We start from the raw sequence: 13,210 nt of genomic DNA on the forward strand, positions 1-13,210 counted from the left end.
GTTCCTTTAAAAAGCTCTGACATGTATTTGCTACAGTTTTCTTGAAAGTAATTGTGTGATTTATAGATAAGATATGAGCTCACCATATCTTATTTTCAGTATCTGTTCAGTTTCTAGGGTCATTTTGTTTATCTAGCTAAGATAAACAGATTTTGGCCTCAAATGCTTCAACATATTTTACCATATGAACAAACTAAAAATCTCTGAATACATTCCTATTTTGTGAAGCAAAATGCATATTTATTTAGTAGCCAAGACATTTGTGAACTTGTGATATTAAAAGTTATTTGTTGTAAGCTTGACTGCCTTCACGTTCTTCATGCTCAAAGGTTATTTCTGCTTAAGTCGTGTGCTTATTTTAGGATACTCAAAGCATTAGATAGAGAAATAGTTACTGTGTGTTATAGAATACTGACTTTTGTGCCCTGCAATTCATCCACAGTCACACTCAAGACATGAAGTAAAACAACAGTTATGTTGTGCAAGCTTTTGTTAGTGGAACCTCTGCTCTTGCGAAATCAAAGGCATCATAAAGCAATCTGTTAAACTATCCAGCTAAGAAACTGGTAATACAATGTGCGGTATCTAAACCTTTTTAGCCAACAGAAAGCAGTTTTCAATGAAGAGAATGTAACTTTTTTTTTGTAATGTATTTAAACTATTACTCTACCAACCTATCACGTTCACATTATTACAATACCGAAGTCTATGATTTAATTAAAAAACAAAAATCATGAATCAGATATTTTGGATAGATAGATAGATAGATAGATAGATAGATAGATAGATAGATAGATAGATAGATAGATAGATAGATAGATAGATAGATAGATAGATAGATAGATAGATAGATAGATAGATAGATAGATAGATAGCTTCATCCAAGTTGTTCCACTAGATGGCAGCATAGGACAAAAATCTAGGATAAAAAAAGGAATATCCTCTTTAATAACTCTTTATCGCTTCTGTTGTATTGGTTATACATTTATAATTAATTTTAAGTATGCTGGTACCACATTTAAAGTCTATTTAGCGTTTTTACTGATATATATATAAATGTATTTGTTTATGTGTATGCCTGTGTTGGCAGTCTGTAATCAGTTAAACTGAGGCGAAGGAGATATACAGTATGACAACAAATCGGTACATAAACATAATTCATCAGAACTGGCTCTAATTCTGTTATATTTTCAGTAAGAGTAAAAGAAATTACATAAAATACAGTGTATAAACTTTTAATTCACTTCCGTTATAAAAACAAACAAGAAAAACCCTTGCCATCTCTGAAGCCACAACAAAATAGCTGGCAGGAAATTGTCTTTCCTGAACACCTGTAACAAATGTGGATTCTGGAGAAAACAACATGCACTAAAAGCATTCAGTGGTGATCACAAATAGAGTATACAGCAATAAAATTACACCAACACAACCGACTTACAAAAACTACATTGTAGCAACAGTGCTTAATTCTGGAGCTAATGCATCATGTTATTAAAACAGTGTATTATGTGTTTTCAGATGGATTAATTACAAACAAAAAAAATTATAATTTAAAATAATTTTCAAACACGTATTTAAAAACAAGGATGTAAGCAATGCTTGTTGACCTAGAAGAACAGATATCAACAGACAATTGTCATATTCCACTTAATACATTCTGTACAGTAAACATATGTCCAATAGTTTTTATATGCAATTTTCTTTTTTTCACTTGTTTCTGACAAAAGAGACCGAATAATCTACACCTGAACTGTGATGAATGTTTTAAGTCACAATTTGATTTTCTGCTAAATAATAGCAAACACTATTGGGCACCTTTATATCAAACAATGAATATGACCAGTTTTATGACAACATGTACAGCATATGTAGAATGTTATTCACAATATAAATGTACAACAGTATAAAACAATCAATACATCTAAGTGTGGTACAGTGGAGTCAAGTAATATGAAAAGGACAAGTTGACCAAAATAAGGAACAAAATAGTTCCCCATAAAAATACTGGGCTACAATTGCCTCAAGATGTTCCTCTCTTGATTTTGCTCAGAACCAAACAGAGATAGCGCTTTCAGCAACACTTGCAGGTATTCACAATCATATTTGACAGCTGTTCTACCTGCAAAAAGATTATTTAGATTAAATTTCTGTTGACCACTGATGAAAGTGATATTAAAAACATAATTGAATTTAATTCTAACCTTATGCTGGCGGCCCACATAGTAAAGGATGGGCAGTGGGTCTAGAGCCTGCGGAACACAACAGGGTTGAGCAGATGCACCAGGATTGTGATGCCTATACAGCGCAAGAACCTGCAGGCAAAGTAAACCAGACAAAACCATATTTTTGAAACAGTCCAGTTGTAAAACATTTCCAAGCGTCTGACAGTCCTGATTGCTACCTGTGAGTACTTGTTTTCTGAAGTCCAGATGAAAGAGCAAGAGCCAGTGCAATAGTTGGCATAATAACCAGAAGGTTCATGTATCCACTTCCAGCCCAGGTCTTTGCGGAAGTCAATGTACAGGCTCCTTACACAGCAGCCCTCAGATTTACTGCATTTAATATGAAGATGGCACACAGTGAGGCATTTGATACAGTAAGTATAAAGAATGTCAATTTTATTTTATGTTGATTCATAAAAGGCTCACTCGGTACAAACTCGATCTGTTTCCGTTTGACGTTTTCTGCGAGATTTTGATGAGCTGTGGCTGTCAAGAGGAATTGACATTACCAAAATGTGAGGCCTTGGCACATTTTCTGCTAAGGGGCCTTGATCACCTCTTGTACGAAACAAACCTGCAGACACAAAAAACAATATTAGCTTGTCCTATCAACATCAAGACATACAGGATTTTATTTTTTATTCACAAACCTTTTATTCTGATTGGAAATTGCTTCTGAGGCTCACAATTTTCAGCCATCTTCAGTTGAAATCCTTGCTCTGCCTCTATGCATCAAATTTTTGAGAAAGTTTTATTTATGATGCAAACAATGCATACATGTAATAAACACTTCTTTTAAACTGATACACAAGTTACAGGTTCAGTGTTTTCAGTAATATAAAAAGTAAAATTATTAACCTGCTGATCATGATGTAAATACTATTGTGTACTGTACGGTTTTATTTACTATTATATATATACAGTCATGGCCAAAAATATGGGCACCCTTGGTAAATATGATCAAAGAAGGAAAACAATCTGCATTGTTAATCCTTTTGATTTTTACTTTTAAAAAAAATCACAAAAATCTAACCTTTCATTGGATAATAAGAATTTAAAATGATTTAATTTAAAAAATTTTATTTTGAAATAAATGTTTTCTCAAATACACGTTGGACACAATTACTGGCACCCCTAGACATTCTTATGAGTAAAATATCTCTGAAGTATATTCCCATTCATATTCACAATTTTGAGCACTCCATGGTGATTATGAACATGAAATTATCCAACCATGGCTTCCTGTTTCACAGAAATATAAATAGGAGGGAAAACAAAGCCCAAATTCCCTTAATCATCCATCACAATGCGAAAAACCAAAGAATATATTTCTAATGTGCACCAAAAGATAATTCAGCTTCACAAATTAGTGAAGTGGCTTTAAGAAAAGAGCTAGAGCAGTGAAAATTCCCATTTCCACCATCAGGGCAATAATTAAGAATTTCCAATCAATATAAAATGTTACGAAACTGCCTGGAAGAGGACGTGTGTCTATATCGTCCTAATGCACGGTGAGGAGGAGAGTTTGAGTGGATAAAGACTCTCCAAAGACCACAGCTGGAGAATTGCAGAAAATAGTTGAGTCTCAGGGTCAGAAAACCTTTAAAAAAATTGTCAAACAGCACCTACATTATCACATGTTGTTTGGGAGGGTTTCAAGAAAAATTCTCCTAACTCATCCAAGAACAAACTCCAGCATATTCAGTTATCAGACATGACTGGAACTTCAAATGGGACTGGCTTCTATGGTCAGATGAAATTATAAAAATTTGCTTGGTAACACTTTATAATAACGTTCAGTTGTAAATCATTTTTAAGTGATTAGTTAATGATGAACTAATAATTTACAAAACATTCATAAGCAATTAATAAGTGATATGTTAATATTTTTATCTATGTTTTGTAGATTAAGTTATAAATCATTTACAAGTGATTAGATGATGATAAACTAATCATTTACAAAACATGACTATACATTCACAAATGATTAAGTAATATGCTAACGATTTACAAATCTCTGTCATAAGTTATCTTTAAAAATAGCATCATGAAATAATCAAACAGATCCTTAATGGTTAATAGTTACTAGTTAATATATTATTAAACACTTACACTCACCTAAAGGATTATTAGGAACACCTGTTCAATTTCTCATTAATGCAATTATCTAATCAACCAATCACATGGCAGTTGCTTCAATGCATTCAGGGGTGTGGTCCTGGTCAAGACAATCTCCTGAACTCCAAACTGAATGTCAGAATGGGAAAGAAAGGTGATTTAAGCAATTTTGAGCGTGGCATGGTTGTTGGTGCCAGACGGGGCGGTCTGAGTATTTCACAATCTGCTCAGTTACTGGGATTTTTACGCACAACCATTTCTAGGGTTTACAAAGAATGGTGTGAAAAGGGAAAAACATCCAGTATGCGGCAGTCCTGTGGGCGAAAATGCCTTGTTGATGCTAGAGGTCAGAGGAGAATGGGCCGACTAATTCAAGCTGATAGAAGAGCAACTTTGACTGAAATAACCACTCGTTACAACCGAGATATGCAGCAAAGCATTTGTGAAGCCACAACACGCACAACCTTGAGGTGGATGGGCTACAACAGCAGAAGACCCCACCGGGTACCACTCATCTCCACTACAAATAGGAAAAAGAGGCTACAATTTGCACGAGCTCACCAAAATTGGACGGTTGAAGACTGGAAAAATGTTGCCTGGTCTGATGAGTCTCGATTTCTGTTGAGACATTCAGATGGTAGAGTCAGAATTTGGCGTAAACAGAATGAGAACATGGATCCATCATGCCTTGTTACCACTGTGCAGGCTGGTGGTGGTGGTGTAATGGTGTGGGGGATGTTTTCTTGGCACACTTTAGGCCCCTTAGTGCCAATTGGGCATCGTTTAAATGCCACGGCCTACCTGAGCATTGTTTCTGACCATGTCCATCCCTTTATGACCACCATGTACCCATCCTCTGATGGCTACTTCCAGCAGGATAATGCACCATGTCACAAAGCTCGAATCATTTCAAATTGGTTTCTTGAACAATGAGTTCAATGTACTAAAATGGCCCCCACAGTCACCAGATCTCAACCCAATAGAGCATCTTTGGGAGCTTCGTGCCCTGGATGTGCATCCCACAAATCTCCATCAACTGCAAGATGCTATCCTATCAATATGGGCCAACGTTTCTAAAGAATGCTTTCAGCACCTTGTTGAATCAATGCCACGTAGAATTAAGGCAGTTCTGAAGGCGAAAGGGGGTCAAACACAGTATTAGTATGGTGTTCCTAATAATCCTTTAGGTGAGTGTATAAATCATTGAAATGGCAACATTGTAATACTATCTCAATAAACATTATAAATAATTTACAAAGTTTTCTGCATCCCCTAAATCCATACATCTAAAGTGTAAACTATTCATCACTTGTAAATGTGTTACACATCATTTGTAGATTTTTCTTACCTGTCACAAATGATCTGTAGGTATATACAAGGCATTTACAACACTTTCTGCATCCCCTAATCTAAAGTGTAAACTACTCATCAGTTGTAAATGTTTTACAAACTTTATGGTTTCCAGTTGTGTGTGCGTAAATATATACAAACAACCTGTAACCGGAAGGTTTGTGACTCTATTAGAAATCTTATAATGGGCCATGTTTGGATCTTCCAACCGGACAATAATCCAAACACAAACCTCAAAAACAACACAGAAATGGGTCACTGAGCACAAAACCAAGCTTCTGCTATGGCCATTCCAGTCCTCTGACCTGAACCCTGTAGAAAATGAGTGAAGTGAACTGAAGAGAAGAAGCACTAACATGGAGCTGGGAATCTAAAGGGTCTGGAGAGATTCTGGATGGAGGAATGGTCTCTGGTCTCTTGTCAGGTGTTCTCTAACCTCATCAGGCATTATAGGAGAAAATTTTGGGCTGTTAAACTGGCAAATAGAGGTTCCAAAAAGTATTGAATAAAAGGGTGCCGTTAATTGTGGCCAATGTGTATTAGAGAAAAACATTTATTTTATAATGATATGTCCCCCCATTTAAAATTATTATTCTCCAATGAAAGATTAGATTTTTGTGAATTTTTTAAATAAAAGATCAAAAGGATTAACAATGCAGATTCATTTTCACAGCCTTCTTTGATCATATTTACCAAGGGTGCCGTTATTTTTGGCCATGAATATATATATATATATATATATATATATATATATATATATATATATGTGTGTGTGTGTGTGTGTGTGTGTCACCCCTAAGTGAAACTGTCCAAATTGGGCCCAATTAGCCATTTTCTCTCCCCGGTGTCATGTGACTCGTTAGTGTTACAAGGTCTCAGGTGTGAATGGGGAGCAGGTGTGTTAAATGTGGTGTTATCGGGAACCTCATGGCAAAGAACCCTCTGAGGATCTGAAAAATAAATTGTTGCTCAATTGTTGCTCTACATCGGCTATAAGAAGATTGCCAAAACCCTGAAACTGAGCTGCAGCACGGTGGCCAAGACCATACAGCTATTTAACAGGACAGGTTCCACTCAGAACAGGCCTCGCCATGGTCGATCAAAAAAGTTGAGTGCACATGACCAGGTTGCGTGCAAAATGTGGGATACAGCTAAATTCAAATTAGAAATTTACAAATTTTTGCAATAAATTCAACAGATGAAGATTAAAGATTTAAATCATTAGACACGGTTGAGTGGGTCATTTGATGTGATGTGTGATTTTGTGAGGAAGTCTCTAATGTAAGATTAACCTAGCATGAAAAGTAGCTCAAGTTCACATGTGGCAGGCAGCGCTGTTTCTTACCATTCCTCTGCAGCCAGTCCTTCAAGGTCTGTGTGACATCAAACGACAGCCACTTGCCATCCATTTGTTTGGAAATGAAACGTGATTCCAGGTAGCGTGATTTGTTCCCAGTGACCTGATACAGCTCCATTCTCTGCTCTGAATCAGGAGCAAATAAAACATCCTTGATTTGCAGACGGAGCTCCACCTGGGAGATTGTGCGGTTTAAACCCAATTTGTGTCTTATATCTGTGATGTTGAACCATAAGAGCTTTTCCGGGTTTTCCTCCACTGGTGATGAGATAGAAAGCAAAAATGTTGGAAATATGTTTGTAAATATGTCTGTGATGTGCTTTTATATTTTACAAGAGGAACAAAGGACTATTTTTGTGTTTGTGTGTATGAGCTGTGAGGGAACATCTATGTATTATAATAACAACAAGGCTCTGTAATTAGGTCCCGATGATATAGTCATACTGCACAAACAATATGTTGAGGCTTTATAGAAGTACACAATGATATCTAAAGGTAAAATGGCAATGATGACTCAAATGAATAAGAAATATTTGAACAAACTTATTTAACTTTTATGTTGAAAAATACAATAAAAACTGTGATATTGTGAAATATTATTACAATTTAAAATAGCTGTTTTCTATCTTAATGTATTTTGAAATTTAGTTTATTATGTGATGGCAAAGCTACATTTTCATCAGTCATTATTTCAGCCCTCAATGTCAACATGATCATTCAGAAATCATTTTAATATGGTGATTTGTTGCTCAAGAAACAGTTCCTATCATTATCAATGTTGAAATGTTGGTTAAAATGATTGTGGACTAGTGTGGTTTTTTTTTAGAACTGTTTTTTAACATAAATGTCTTTACTATCACTTTATATATATATATATACATTTTAATGCTTGCCGCAAGCATGGGAAACCTCAAAACAACTGACTGTTGTCGGTGGTTTTGCAAGTTCAATTCAGACACCAAACACCAAAACCTCCCTAAACCACTGTTGTCAGTTTCATCCAAATAAGGGTTTAAGAGACAATAACAGATAAAGAGATGTTTGGAGTCGAGCGATGCTGTAGTCTACCAAGGAACTCTAAATCCAGGATCTGAGTAACTTCATTAGCATTCACTTAGCAGCCTTCCTTCCTGTTTGTGGTCAGATAATTCGCACACACCCTCAGTTCTCTGAGGAAATCATCAGGCACATGGCATTTTAGCCATAACACAAAGTGAGGCACTGTAATCATTCAATAATCTACAGGCTAGACAATAGAGAAAAAACAGACCCACTCACTCGGTTTCATGGTAAACTTGTGAATTTCCTTCGCATAGTATTCCTCCTCAATAGGATCTTCTATAGGTTGGTGTACAGGAGTCGCCGCCTGCTCCTCATTTAGCTCCATGGTGCTGTTGTACACCGAGATGAGCTCTGCTGGGATGTTGTCAATCACCTCTTCCTCATCTACTTCTGGTTCCTTAGACAGTCGTAGCTTGCTGAGAATCTGTCCTCGAATGGCTTCGATGCGCTTTCTCTTTATTAGTTCCAGGTCTAAAGAACTGCATGTTGACAACGCTCCGCTATAGTGCACAAATCCCAGCAGGCATTGCAATGCCAATAATAAAGTCTCCGCCCTCATGGTCAGCGTCGCTGGAATTTATGTTGAGTTTCTGAATGTGGCACTAGATGGTTACAGAACTTAAAGGTCTTGAGCACTTCTAGATATAATGCTGACGTCACTTTAGCATTGCTAAAGCATAAGCTGGTGTTGTCTTCTTTACTTCAAACCCAACGGCCTGAATCAGAACCGAAACATCACTGAGATACTGATGCCCATATTGGCACAACAGACTCAATGGATCTGAAATAAAACAAACAAAACTCACCAATGAAGTCACAATAGATGTCCTTGCAAGCCACCATGCTTCATTTACAGTACAGTTTCCATTCGATAACCTCAGCGGTTCCTGGGGTCCCGCTCAACAGGAACTAACAAATACAAGTATTTGAGGTTCAAAGTAGTAGTTATTTTCATGTACCTTACCCTTGTTCTGAAAAGACTTAGTTTGCTCTCAACTCAAGGAATGACAAAAGAGGAAAAGGAAGCAGCACAGTTTAACCAAATGACACAACACTTCCTTTGCAGCACAGTAGTTTCCCCTGTTCCCCTGTTAACCCAAACTGTGGACAATATGTGAGGCAAAGGGTTTAGTTTAACTCATGATGGCATTCAGATGCCTGGAGTCAGCTGGCTATTGCTATCCACTCAAGAATTAAACATTTAGAACGAAACAAGATGTTATGAAATCTTTCCCTAATTAAACAAGGATTCATTAAATAATGTTGCATTAAAGCCTTCTTAACGCCTGTTCACACCAAGAATTTTAACTATTAAAATAATTATAACAATAATGGTCTGTTTATTATAGCTGTACACTACAACTATACACTATAACGATAACTATATATTGTCCACTTAATGCATGACAGTAATGTAATAGGGTGTGCTATGGGACTTCACCTTCTATGACATGGAATGTTTTTCTGTTGTTGTGCTGAACTTTGATGCAAGTATATTGTGGCTTTTAGGATACTGCTATCTCATGTCTGAGTAGGCATGATTTTTTATATATTTTTCAAAAGTTTTGTAAGTAAAACTTTTTAATGAATAAGAATTTAATGAGGTTAGTTGGGTATGTTAAGGCAACAGTTAAATGGCAGAACACAGAAATGATGCTAGGGCTTTTATCTGTTAAAATATCTTCCACAGCTTGTGTTTAAAGAATGCAGTATTACAGACTCAATTCCCAAAGGAGCTATCCTACTTTCAACTCTTAGAACTCTTAGAAGAAAGCAGAAACTTTTAACAGCAAATCAGCAGAGTTACCAAAAATTATGACAACGACACACTCATCAACTAAAAAAAAAAAAAAAAACCCTCCCCTCTATATAAAGAAACAGAATTTAAGAGAGGAAATGATAAACCGCAATAAACACAGGATGCGAAAGTGCATTAAAATACTTTTTAACGCCCTTTCAAAAGAACATTTAGGAGACAAGATGGTGTCAACACATTCCCCCCTTCAGAACAGTTGATATATACAGTGTGTGCATATATATATATATATATATATATATATATATATATATATATATATATATATATATATAAAGTATCACTTTTTATTTCTCCTCTTCTCTGCTTTATTTTTATTTTATTTTTTCATTTAAATTTTAAGTTTTGAAATTTTGTTGTATGCATTTGTCATTTTTATTTAATTTCTTTATTTTTAAAATGTGTATAGGTAGTATTTATAAAGTTTTAGCTTTGGATGTTTTTAGTTGTTTTAATACTACAATTGATCGCTTCTGTTGTCCTCATTTGTAAGTCGCCCTGGATAAAAGTGTCTGCTAAATGACTAAATAATAATAATTATATATATATATATATATATATATATATATATATATATATATATATATATATATATATATATATATAATTGAGTAGTCTTTTAAATATTCTTCCTTTCACTTTGACTCATTGTAGCCATCTGATTGCTGATGGCAAAAAAGAGCTGTAATCTTACTCGCCTTTTTGCCTTTCTCACTGAAACTGTTTGAAACTTCACACAGGAAATGAGCAAAATGTGACAGAGAGCTGATTCTCACTATCTACACAATACAGAGCCTGCTACAAAATGTTACAGAAAGATGTGTGTACATTGAGAAAAAAAATAGAACTATGTCCTGGCGCTATGTACTGAGCTGAACTGCATCAGGTTTTTTTTTTTTTTGACAGGTCTTTCTCATATCATTTTTTTTATGAATGACTTAAAAAGAAAATTTAAAAACTGCCAAATTTAATTGCATCAAAACAAAATATAATTCTATAAAACATACAAAGTGTACAAAAAATGTACAAAATGAAATAAAAAAGTATTGTTTGAGATCCAAAGAACAAAAACACATTATCAGTCTGTAGAGATAAATCTATCACTCACCATTTCACTCAACACTTTGTTTAACATACAACACTTACATTCATACAAACCTTATATAACTACCTTCTGCCCAAAATATTTTACCTTCTTTTCCTCTCCATATATCATAGAACTGAAATATACGACAACCTGTAGTCTGTTCTCAGCTCTCCACACCGTATCTGTCAAAGTGGCGCAGAATAACGCACAGCTCTAGTTCAACTGTGCCCATGCCAACTGTGTGGAGTCTGTATCGGTCTGCGCCACTGTAAATGAGATCTGGTGAGCGCAGCTGCGGACCTCCTCCGACAAACATCTCAGCAAGTTGATCCTGCCAGGATCCCAGCGGTCGCCATGTCACGCACTGCAGACGATGCTGTCCTGGGCTTGATGGTACGTGGATATAACCATAACCATACAGCTGGCATCGGCCAAAAGAGTCCTGATGCCACACCTGGAGATGAAGCTTTGGCCATCCTAAAAGTAGAAAACACCTCTATATATTAAATCATGCTTAAGTTATTATAAACTATTTCTGTGAAACTAAAATACAAGACAAAATACCTTGTAGGCCCTTTGTAGTGTAGTGCAAATCAATGGGATGACTCCAGTACGCCATGTCCCCTGTTTCAGGCATGTCCACCTGAGTCTGGCCCTCCTTCAGACCAGAAAGAAGTCTCCATCCTCCTCCTGAATGGGACAAAGTGAAAAAGGTTTTAGTACTTCATATTAAAGCAAACTTTGAGATGTCAAATAAACATTAAAATAAAAATTCAAGAAATAAAAAACTAAAAAATTATTTGCACCATTAAAATGCAAAACAAACACAATAATTGTCTATAAGACCAATTTTGATCACCGCCGTACAAAGCCCCCAAGTGAATATGAAGATGAAAAAAAAAACTGATTTTTTATATATATTTTTTTTATTTCAATGTTTTCATGTTCTCTCTTGAAATAATTGTGTTATTTTGCAACAGTGTGTTCCCCCATGAAACATTTTGTTCATTCACAAAACTATTATATTCCTGCATTCTCTCTCTCTCTCTCTTATTTTGAGAACAATTATTTTGGGAGAGAATGCAAAATTATAAGAAATAAAAAAAATTATTGTGCATACACAATTCACTACTTCCTCTACTGTTTTTTTTTTTTATTATTATTATCATGACATCCCTTTATTGGTCTGTAAAACTTCATTTTGTAACAGAGTACAAAATACTTTATAATAAAATAAAAAGGATACCTGCATGTACACCCCATTTGCAGAAGAGGCTGTTCTGTGGGAATCCGGTGGCCCCGATGATTTGTCCAATTATATGCAATTCTGCCATAAGAGTCCTGAAATGTCATTATCACATCCATCAGTTCAAATGACTATATAACCAACTGCATACATCACTATTCATATATATTTAGATTCATGCCTTTTCTGACAAATCTTTCTTTCCTGCTCCAACATATATCTTAACCATCTCTGTCTAACGTTACATGTTTGTGATTGATTATTCATACTGTATCTTTTTTAGCATTGACAAACTTCATAAACGTCATACTTCTCGGCTATAAATACACTTTAAAACTCGTTACAGGTTCTTTAGATGCATTGAAACAGGTTTAGATAACAGCCTTAGGTTTTCAGTTAAAGTCTTTCTACAGATAAGTTACCTGGTAACTAGGGTAAATTAAAACTAACATATCGCTAACGGGGGCTAATTAGCGACCCATCTGCACTCGTTTCACAACTCCATTAATGTATAACAAAGCAGAACAGTTACAATTCACACGCGTACCACAATCACCGCAAAAGATTCATTGATCGGCAGTGCTGGTAAAATAAGCTGATAACTCAAATCCAGTAGCCTTGTTCCTTGTTTACATCGCCTTCCTGTCGCCAAGGATGATTTCCTTAGCAACTCCCTTCCTCGTGCTCTGTGCTTGCGAATATTTTTAGTTTGACTAGGTTTGTAGCTGCCATCTAGCGGCACGTGTTTGTGTTGCATTGCAAGCGAGGAGGAAGAAGCATTTTAGTGTTATTGCTCTTCAATGACTGATGTGTTCTCGTTCAAAACTAATAGGCCTATGTCTAGTGCTGGGAAGGTTACTTTGGAAATGTAATAGGTTATAGATTACAAGTTAACCTATCTAAAATGTAATGAGTAGTGTAACTATTTAAATTACTACTGTAATGTAATCGA

General features: G+C 35.5%; 2 protein-coding genes across 6 annotated transcripts; both read right to left on the reverse strand.

The window, feature by feature from the left end:
- Positions 1-1,155: 1,155 nt before the first annotated feature.
- On the reverse strand, positions 1,156-9,165 carry LOC306856056 (transforming growth factor beta-1 proprotein-like). 5 transcript variants are annotated; one of them, XM_079395027.1, is made up of 8 exons: positions 9,074-9,165; positions 8,326-8,890; positions 7,036-7,305; positions 2,873-2,947; positions 2,649-2,796; positions 2,402-2,552; positions 2,202-2,312; positions 1,156-2,119 (listed from the first exon to the last, which is right to left on the reverse strand). In XM_079395027.1, exons 2-8 carry the CDS (start codon positions 8,666-8,668, stop codon positions 2,072-2,074), a joined length of 1,146 nt encoding a protein of 381 aa, XP_079251153.1. In that variant the 5' UTR covers positions 8,669-8,890; positions 9,074-9,165; the 3' UTR covers positions 1,156-2,071. The 5 variants fall into 5 exon arrangements, with proteins under 5 accessions (XP_079251153.1, XP_079251155.1, XP_079251154.1 ...); XM_079395029.1 differs by having other exon boundaries at positions 7,036-7,173; positions 9,074-9,162; XM_079395028.1 differs by having other exon boundaries at positions 8,326-8,825; positions 8,916-9,125.
- A 1,661-nt stretch (positions 9,166-10,826) lies between these two features.
- Positions 10,827-12,948, reverse strand: LOC306855751 (B9 domain-containing protein 2-like). The gene is made up of 4 exons (XM_079394595.1): positions 12,806-12,948; positions 12,259-12,353; positions 11,577-11,702; positions 10,827-11,489 (listed from the first exon to the last, which is right to left on the reverse strand). Exons 2-4 carry the CDS (start codon positions 12,344-12,346, stop codon positions 11,176-11,178), a joined length of 528 nt encoding a protein of 175 aa, XP_079250721.1. The 5' UTR covers positions 12,347-12,353; positions 12,806-12,948; the 3' UTR covers positions 10,827-11,175.
- Between the last annotated feature and the right edge of the window lie 262 nt (positions 12,949-13,210).

This window comes from Barbus barbus (assembly GCF_936440315.1).
Source record: "Barbus barbus genome assembly, chromosome: 36".
NCBI lineage: Eukaryota > Metazoa > Chordata > Actinopteri > Cypriniformes > Cyprinidae > Barbus > Barbus barbus.